Below are 9,517 nucleotides of genomic sequence, written 5' to 3'. Positions count from 1 at the left end.
AACTTAATAATTAATAATATAAACTATATGTAGTTTTAATTCGGTTTCTCCGGTTAAATGAATATTTTCAATTTATTTATTTTGATATGTTTTCACAAAAAAAAATATAAATTTCGGTTAATTCGCATTTAAAAACTTTATCTTAACATGTTTTGTACATTTCAATTTTATTATACACACTTTATTACCTCAATAATTCTATATATTAATAATATTATTGATTAAGTTGCTGTCATAAGTTAATTCTATATCAACTCAAGATTGATGACAATATCATGATAAACAATTATAGTGTAGTTAATGTTTTTAATATGATGTACTTTTGTGTTTAAATTTATTTTACTTACAATTTAATCTATTTTTCCATTATAATATCGTGCATATTTCACGTTTTAATTAATTAGTTTTAAATCATACTTTTAATTATTTGTTGTATGCTACTTTTAAAAACATCTTTGTGTTCTAAATACGTAGTTTCCACTCGAGGTGTTCATGGGCGAGTCTATGATATTAACACACTTTATGCTAGCATAAGCTCGGTCGACTTGAAATATGAACCTAAAATTTTGTTTAAGCTCGTTCATATTTGTAAATGGCTAATCTAAACTCATTTTTACCCGTCCATATTATTTTTAAAATTGTTAAAAATATATATTTATATTATTTTAATTTAATATTTAATATTTAATATTTAATATAGTTGTATTTATTAAAATTTTATATATAGAGTTGCCTTAATAATTTTTAATGTTTATATCAAGTAGTAGTATTATATATTACTATAGATTTAATTTTAAGTGTTCTAAATTACATAATATATAAAAATAACATAACATTAAACATTACTAACTTAAAAATAGGTCGGGCTAGGTCGGAGTCAAGCTTAATTTTTTGCCCAAGCTCATTTTTGCTCAAAACTCTTCAAAATTTTAAACGAATAACTCAACTCATGAACAGGTCTAATTTCCATACTGTATATCATAGAATTTCTAATTTCTATATAAAGGTTTTGTTTTTGATTTGTTATATAGATTTTGATATTTTTGAATGTTTGGCTATTTCTAAGTACAATTTTTTATATATAATTCCACACTAAAAAAATATTAATATTGACACAACATTAAAACATAAATAACAGATAATAAATAGAATATAAAATCTTTCATATGAATAAAAAAGTATTCTGAATAGAGGTCTGGGATGGGAATCATTTCCTGTTCATGGATTGGTGTTGATCTCATCTCACCACCCCTCTAATACTGCAACTATTACCATAAAAAAGACAGGAAATTTTCATTTTGTACATATTACAAATAAAGGGAGGGATAACCCAACAAAGGACCTAACTATTGTTCCCTTTCCCTTATACCGTTTGACTGTAAAGACAGACATTAGCATACTTTTTGAGTTGATCTTGCAGGATTTACAAAGTTGAAAGGAAAAGGAAGAGAAGCCTCATCTTGAACAAGATTCACTGAAATTCAAGAAAAAAACAATTCCTAGATTGACCTGTAAAGTGGATTAACGATGAATTCTGTTGATTTATTTTCCGAAATGAATTCATTCATGCCTGAAAAGGATACATCAATGCAAGCCTTCCATTCCAAAATTGATTATTTCATTGTGCCCTGCATTTTTTGACGTTGCAACACAAGTTCCAGTAACTATTTACTACAAAAACCAAATGGTTAGGCTACTATTATCCTGTAAACTTAAACCAAGTGTGTTTTGAATATTTTAGCAAATTGTTTTCCGCGAGAAATTGCATACGTGAAATCATAAAAAAAAAAAAAGGAGCTCCATCGCTGGAACCATGCCAGTGATAGTCTTGATAATATATTCAGAATACTGAACGGACTAACTAAAGTTTGTCGGAACGAACCTTGACAGTGAATTGCGTTTATCTCAGGTCCCATCACTTCTTTTCCATCATCACTTAGCAATGAAATACCTGATGAAGTAATGTGAAAAGGAAAAGCTAGAGGGGGAGATATGGGAGATTTTGCCACCTTTATAAACCTCTCACCTGCAATAGAAATAAATTGTTCAAAGTGCGATCGCAAACAGGTAGATGAGATTTAGCTCTTTCTAGAAACTGGAAATCGGGTTTTACTTTCAGGAAAGTTTCTCCAATAAAAGCAACATTAGATACATACACACAGTTTATTGCTTTTATTTCAAAACAAAGAAGGGAAGACCGAAAATAAGCAACTGAATCTTTAAATAAACATGAAATCGATGCAATATTTACATTTCTTCGATATTGCACAAACCATCTAAAAAAAGCATCCCATTCTAACATGCAGAAGAAAAGCACGTCACTAAAGGAGGATCGAGCAACAATGTATTGTAGCAACCTGATTTAGCTTCGAGCACTAAACGAGTGGTTACAGCATGGGCCCATTGAATCCCCAGAGCAGCAACAAGATGAGAATCATATTGCATGGTAGTCCCTATAGCTCCATCCCTACTCTGAACTGCACAAGTTATATTCTATTGTGAGAATACGTCTGGAAAATATTTTACAATCAGAGTATGCGACTTTACCTTGGAAAGAATACCGAGAGGCATCGTCATGGTTTCGAGATCTTACTTGGTTCGTCACTACAACTGGAATTCGTGAAAATTCAGCTAGCGACCTACATGTATTTCAAATAAGCAACATATATAAGTCGAACTAAAGAAATGATTAACTCAAGCAAAACAACAAATTAGAGGGTTTGAGTTTTTTCTTTTACTTAATGAAGGAAATATGCCAACTCAATGTTTGTTGTCTACGAGCACCCTGCTCATGTTCCCTGTACAAAATAGAACCGTCATTTCTTGCATAAAAGAAAAACAAATTCTGCAAATTTTCCTATTAATGATGAACAGAGTTAGTGATAAACATCATGACAACTCATATATCCGAATCAAAGCTTACCCTGAAACAAGTGCAGCCATGCTATCAATCACCAGCATCTTCACTTGCTTTTGGAGGAGTGAAACTTTGATTTGTTCCAAACTGAGTAATAAGTAACATACCAAAGAATTGTAATAATGTTAGTTGAGTATCGTTAAATTAGCACATTAAGGTAATAACACGAAGTAATAGGAGTCGCTGAGAAATCTCAATCAGTGACAAACCTTTGTGTAAATTCTGCAAGTGATGTTGGCCTCAAAACAAGGATCCTGCCAGCCATCTGCAATACAAATGAATATGCCATTCTTTTCGTTCTTGGCTAATATTATAATGAAAAGAAACTCAAAAAATCGAGAAAGATATGATTCCGCATACCTCTTGTGCCATCTCTTTCATCTGAAATATTTCAGGAAAACTTCTCAATCCAATTTCTAACAATCTGGGAAGGGGCAGATTTATAACTTAAAAAGTTCAATATTTTCCTCCTGAAAGAAAAGGGTGCAAAGAAACTAGAAACCCGAAACAGAGACGGGTATTGAATAAAAGCCGATTTAGCTACCTTCTTGAACTGAATTTAGATTCAACATCAATATATATTACTCGACCATCCAAGCCTCCATAATTTCTAGGCAATGAAGCCAATAGCGAAAGCTTCAAGCAAAACTGGAATTTAACCAAACAAGATATGAAAAAAATTATTAATTACTTATTTCCCTGATTCAATTATAGTTTACTAATAAAAAGCAAAGGATTCTCCAAAGTTCAAATTTTTAAGAGACTTCTAAAATCCATTAATGAAAGTGAATGAAAATTTTCGAACTTCTTACTTGGGTTTTGCCAATTCCAGCTGGACCAACTAATTCAGTTAAAACCCCAAAAGGAATTCCCCCACATAAAGCTGCATCCAGTCCTTTCAAGCCTGTTGGAAAATGACCTCCCAAGTGCTCGTTTTGAAGCCTTTGTTCCATTAAAGAAAGTGCCTGGGTATCAATCCAAATCCCTAAATCTGTTAGAAATTAAAATGAAAAAAAACCCCAATTAATTGAGGAAAAAAACACTTACAGTTTGATATGGTGGAGCAACGATCTCACTGATCTGTGATAATGCTGATCTTACTTCTGTTAATCCCACATCTAACAACTCCATTAACTCAAATTCCGTTAAAGTTAAAGCGTCCTTCAAAAACAAATTTTACTACTAAATATCACTGAAATTGAAGAGCTTAAAACAAAAATAAAAGAAGAAAAGGAAGAAGAAAAAACCTTGGCAGTAGAAATATTACGGGCGGAGAACACATTGGCGATGGATTTGGGGAGTGGGATTTCGCTGATCAGCTTGTTCGCCATTACCCTTTCTGCTGATCTTTCCCGCCAATTATGGTCTGCTACTAACCGTTATTGCTTTTATTTGGGCTTTTTTTGTGGGTTGGCTTATTATTTTTGTGTCAGAGACCGTTGTTTGAGCCCATTGCCAGGGAAGTGAAATCCTTGAAACCCAACAATGGTTATTTTGGATAACCTTAATCCACAAATTGGTATTTAAATTATAACATTTTTCTCATTATTATTATTATTTTTTTGTCGGTACCTAAACAAATTTTCTCTAGTTGGTCCCTCCGTTTAAGTCCATTAAAAAAGGATTAACCCACAAATTAGTACTTATACATTTTTTTTCTCATTTTGATACCTAAACTATTTTTTTTCAAGTCGATATCTCTATTAATTTAATTGTTAGTCAAACTGTTAAGTCTATTTAAAAGAAAGATAATCAAATGAAATTTGGCATGTGTAAAAAATATAAATTATATATATATATATATTTTTTTCTTTCTTCAAAACCAGATTGATGGTTGAACTGTTTAGGCCATAGTTTCTGGTTTGATCAGTTCGTTTGATTCTATCAAATAAATTATTAAAAAATTTATGAAAATTAAAAATTAAAATAATTGAGAAAACCAATTCATTTGATTTGCAGGTCAATCGGTTCAACCCCTATTTTTAGAATAGTACCCCGATCGGTTCTCAATTCAACCGATCGATTCGGTCTGTCCAATTTTAAAAATAGTGGTTTTGATCGATGGAATAACCTTTTTAATCCTGTCAGGTTGAGCAATCATGCGGTAAAGTTCAAAAAAGAATTAGCCATTTGCGTCTTGACCTCGAGAGGGTAAATTTTGAGCATTGTTAGTATTACTAGACATTGAAAAAGAAGAAGAAAGAAAAAAAAAAGAGAACAGCAAAATAGGAAAAAATAAAGAGATAGAAATAAAAGAATTAAAAAGTATATTTTAAGTTAATATGACGTGGTAGTTTATTATTTGGTTGAAAATATATATAGCATTTTATTGTAAAATGAGTAATAAAAGAATGGTTTATGTACCATTCGTGATAAAAAAGAAAAAAAAAGAAAAAAGCATAAGTTTAAGAAAAGAGTATAATTTAAGTACTAATTTATGAGTTAAAATAAAAATAATAATTTAAATACCAATTTATGGATTAAACCATTTAGATAAATATAACTTATGCAACTCTTTCCCTATCCTCAAGTAACATTATAAAACAACTCTTTAATCCATCAGTTTCATGGATTGATTTTTATTTTGAAATTTTGAAATTGTTTAAATTATAATTTTTTATATTAAGCTTGAGTTTTAAAATTTAAACTTATTTTGATAAAATGATATTTATATTATAACTTTTGAATATTATTTTGTAAAATTTTAAAATCTTTCATAAATATATCTAAAATTTAAATTTAAATGTAAATAAAAATAAATTTTATATAATATTTTAAAATAATATTGTAAAAATTATTTTACTAATTTAAATATAAAATATTTATTTTACTTAGTAAAAACTAAGATTAATTATAAATTGAATAAAAACAAAAGTATAGTTAAATCCAATAATTTATATATAACTAATAATCCAATCACCTTGTTTGGGATTGGAGTTTTCTTACAATCAACTACAGCCTCAACTGCACCAAGTATTTCATTTACCTGGGACGCCTCACTTAAAACCAAAATCCCTTGTTTTTTAAATGGGGACAGCCTCCAGTCAAAGCCAAGGAGCTGCCTAAATGGTGGCTCTCCTTGCAATGAAGTTGACAGCACTACTAGTTTAATATAAATTTCTGCACCCTATAAAACAAACTCCTCACCATCCTTTACATTTCACCGAAAAGCATTGTGATTTCATCATCTCCACCTTCCTTATTCTTATCCTTATCTTTATATCTATATTATTGATTTTTCTGGTTCTTAGTTGTGTTGTAAGACTAGGACTCTGCTAGATTTATGTTTTCATTGACAAAAACTGTCATTAAAATGTAATATCTATCTTTTTCTGTTTGGATTTTCAAAGATGATTCATGGGTGTTCAATCTTCTCACACTGTTGTCTCTTTGTATAGGAGCCAAGTTCCCCCAAGGAGAGGCCAAATCAAGGCTCAAATATTTGAGAGCATGGTGAAGGCTATTGCTTCAGCTGCTTCAAAAGCAATGGGGAAAAACAAAGGAGAAGGCGGTGGCAGTGCGTCTACTACCATAACTCCCAAGCAAATGGTGACATCTCTTAGGTTTCTCAAATGGAACCCTTTGAATAGTTATTTGTATGAACCACAAAAATACCCAGACTGTGAAAACCTTTCGTTTTAGATGCAGATCACAGCTTCTTATGGTTTTTTTTTTCTTTGGGATAAGGTTAACCCTACACTAACTAATGAGTTTTTTTTTAAGAGTTAAGGTAGGGGATGTTTATGAACTCTTGTAAGTTTACATATTGTATGTCGTCAGTTTTAAGGCGTCTTCCTTCCATGGTTGGTTGTTTCTTCTGGTTTTTTTTTTTGAGGAGGAGATGATCTTTATGGAAGAAACTGGTTGTATTGTATGAAGATTTTGTTTCTTATTTTTGTGTGTTTGTGGGGATTTAATGTGATGTCCAGACCCTGAATCTTTTTATGTTTAGTCTGTTTGCCTTTTGGAAGAGGGGCTAATATGTCGGCTTAGCTATGGATTAAGAAGTATTTAATTAGTAATTGTTAAAAAATTTACAGATAAAATGGTTGAGGGTGATTGATTGTTTTGGGAGAAATTTTGGATATATTATTTGATGGGAGCATTAACAAGTCCGTAGAAATTCAAAAACAATACACCAACTTTTTAAGAGATTCATTACCTTCCAACACTATATTTTTAAATTTTCTGTAAGAAAAAGTAAAACTACTCTCAATATAAATATAATAGAAAAACATGATACAAATCATGAATTGTACAATTTTTACTTTAATTCTCGCTCCAAATAACACCTTTCGTGTTTACAATTTTCTAAAAATATGCCTCTTATTTTGTTTAGACATTGATATTTATATTAATCTGCTGTCAGATATAATTTAGAGTAAAAAAATAAGTAAATTATAGAATAAATTGAAACATAAAAATAACATTAAATTATCACAAAATAAAAATCAACACGATAGTGTCAAGATATATGTAAACTAATTTATTAATATGTAAAGAATTGTATAAATTTAGGCTATGTTTGATTAAGTATTGAAAAAAATTCAATCTAACAACAAATTATTATTTTAGTAATTTATTTTTTAAACATGTTTGATAATCCACAATGAAAATTACTAGAAATTTTTCTACAAAAGTGTAGAAAATGATAAGTAAATGGGGATCTACTTATCACTTAATAGAGAATAAATTCAATTATTATTTGTTTTTTCCTACAAAAAAGTGTAGAAAATAATATGTTATCTATTATCAAACAATCTAATTATATTCAGTATTTAATTTTAAGTAATATACCACATATATTTTCTAACATAAATTCAACACTTAATTTTTCACTTTATCGGAGATAACCTTAATTATTTTTAATAAGAATTCATTACAAAGTCAAACACTTATTTTTCCTAAATTGAATCACCATGATAAATTATGCAATTTTTTTTTTGAATACATTTAAATCTTAGGCTATGGGAGGTCAAAAAATGATTCAGGAGCTGAAATTTTCTAAGGTAAATATCTAGATTCAAATCTTCAAATTTCCTTTGAAAATGATGACTATTAGAAATGTTGAATTGATTGGTAATAGTCTAAGTTTGGTAAAAGTTGATGATAGAGTATGGGAGAAAGGATGGGGTAGAAGTTATTTGAGGATTAGAGTTGAAATTGATATTGGGAAACATTAGTTCTTAGGTTTGGGGTGTTGAGAGAGGATAAGAATAAAGTATGTGTAGAAATAAAATATGAGAAGGTTGATGATTTTTGCTTTAGATGCGAGAGGATTGGGCATATAGCTAGAACCTGTGCTTTTTGGATAGAAAAATAAGGGAGGTGAATGACAAGTTAAGATGTTTGGGGGTTGGATGAAAGTTGCAGGGCACAAGGGATAATACTATGATTAAAAAGGTGGGGGGGGGGGAAGATGAGTTGAGTTGTACTCTTGTAAATGGTGAAAGTAAGAAGGTGGGGGGATTTTGGAGGAAGTAATAAAGGGGAGAGGCAAAAGGATGGTATGGGAGAAAGTGAGGGTGAAAGGGTGAGGAATTTAGGGAGAGGTTGGAATAGTGAAATAGTGGGTGGCATAAGGGGGAATAAAAAAGATTTTTGAAGTTGAAAGTGTAGAGTGACTGAAGTTTTAGAGTGAAAGAAGTGGGGATAAGGGATTAATAGGGGTAAGTAAGGGAAAAATGTTGGAGCAAAAAAAAGGGAGAGGAGAAATAAATAGGGAATGGGAGGGGAGGGAAGGTTATGGAGGCTAGATAGGGGGTTATAGGAGAAATTAGTGCTAATACTGCTTTGTGCATTAAAGAAAAGTTTATAGATGGGCAAGTAGGAAGGGATGATAGTAATGTTGTAATTACTGGTTGGAGTCCATATTTTGTTGAGCTCCCATCTAATGAAGGTGATAATGGTGAAAAAGAAAGGGTAAAACTTGCTATAGAAAAAGACAACTGGTTGTTGTCGAGGAAGTGCTAGTAAGACGAGTGCAAGGAATTTCTTTAAAAAGAAACTAGCTAGATGATGATAAAGAAAACATTTATGTGATTGAAAAGAAATAGAATATTGACGATTTCTTGGAAGAGAAGAGGATGGAACATGATGAGAATGTGAATGGTTTGTATGTAAAAGAGAGTGTTGGTATATGTGGGTTGCAAAGGAAAAGGAGGAGGAAAATTAAAGAGATAGAAAGGGGTAAAGGGAAGGCTGAGTGGGGGAATATTTGGGAAGGGGTTGCTAGGGGTTCTAGTGGATGTTCTTATACAAGGGTGGGTTGGTACTGAAAGTTGTGGTGGCTATCCTATAAGATCCACCCGGGGATATGAGGTTTTTATCTTAGAAATTTCAAGAGATGGGGTCTCCTTTGACAATTTAGAATCTTAAAGAGCTCAGAAGGAGCTACAACCTTATGTTTATTTTCTTGACGGAGACAAAAAAAATAGTAGGGATAAATTGGAGTTTTTTTAAAAGGAAGTGTAGGATGGATGGGGCAATTTATGTTAATCCAAAAGAGTTAAGTAGGGGATTAGTAGTGTGGTGGTAGGTGGGGTTAAAGTGGTGGTGTTGAGGAAAATAAAAATTTAGTTGATATGTATATGGAAGAAA

General features: G+C 31.0%; 1 protein-coding gene and 1 long non-coding RNA gene across 2 annotated transcripts; one reads left to right on the top strand and one right to left on the bottom strand.

Moving 5' to 3' along the window:
- Positions 1–1,268: 1,268 nt before the first annotated feature.
- LOC108484376 (DNA repair protein RAD51 homolog 2) lies at positions 1,269–4,275 on the bottom strand. The gene is made up of 12 exons (XM_017788149.2): positions 4,165–4,275; positions 3,965–4,078; positions 3,730–3,882; positions 3,462–3,565; positions 3,278–3,341; positions 3,127–3,182; positions 2,924–3,004; positions 2,739–2,798; positions 2,548–2,639; positions 2,358–2,477; positions 1,883–2,026; positions 1,269–1,628 (listed from the first exon to the last, which is right to left on the bottom strand). The coding sequence occupies exons 1-12, from the start codon at positions 4,246–4,248 to the stop codon at positions 1,585–1,587; spliced, it is 1,116 nt and encodes a 371-aa protein (XP_017643638.1). The 5' UTR covers positions 4,249–4,275; the 3' UTR covers positions 1,269–1,584.
- A 1,793-nt stretch (positions 4,276–6,068) lies between these two features.
- LOC108486680 (uncharacterized) lies at positions 6,069–6,995 on the top strand. The gene is made up of 2 exons (XR_001871517.2): positions 6,069–6,232; positions 6,316–6,995. It is a non-coding gene; the product is annotated as an uncharacterized LOC108486680 (long non-coding RNA).
- The last annotated feature ends 2,522 nt before the right edge of the window (positions 6,996–9,517 follow it).

This window comes from Gossypium arboreum, chromosome 7, assembly GCF_025698485.1.
Source record: "Gossypium arboreum isolate Shixiya-1 chromosome 7, ASM2569848v2, whole genome shotgun sequence".
NCBI classification, from domain to species: domain Eukaryota; kingdom Viridiplantae; phylum Streptophyta; class Magnoliopsida; order Malvales; family Malvaceae; genus Gossypium; species Gossypium arboreum.
The sequence above is the reverse complement of the archived record's forward strand: the minus strand, read 5'-3'. Positions and strand labels throughout refer to the sequence as shown.

Coding starts and splice junctions, on each gene's coding strand:
- LOC108484376 (XM_017788149.2), bottom strand. CDS start 4,248: ATGGCGAACAAGCTGATCAGCGAAATCCCACTCCCCAAATCCATCGCC. Junction 3,883..3,964: donor TTGCTCCACCATATCAAACT/GTAAGTGTTTTT, acceptor ATTGATACCCAG/GCACTTTCTTTAATGGAACA. Junction 2,799..2,923: donor ATGGCTGCACTTGTTTCAGG/GTAAGCTTTGAT, acceptor TATTTTGTACAG/GGAACATGAGCAGGGTGCTC.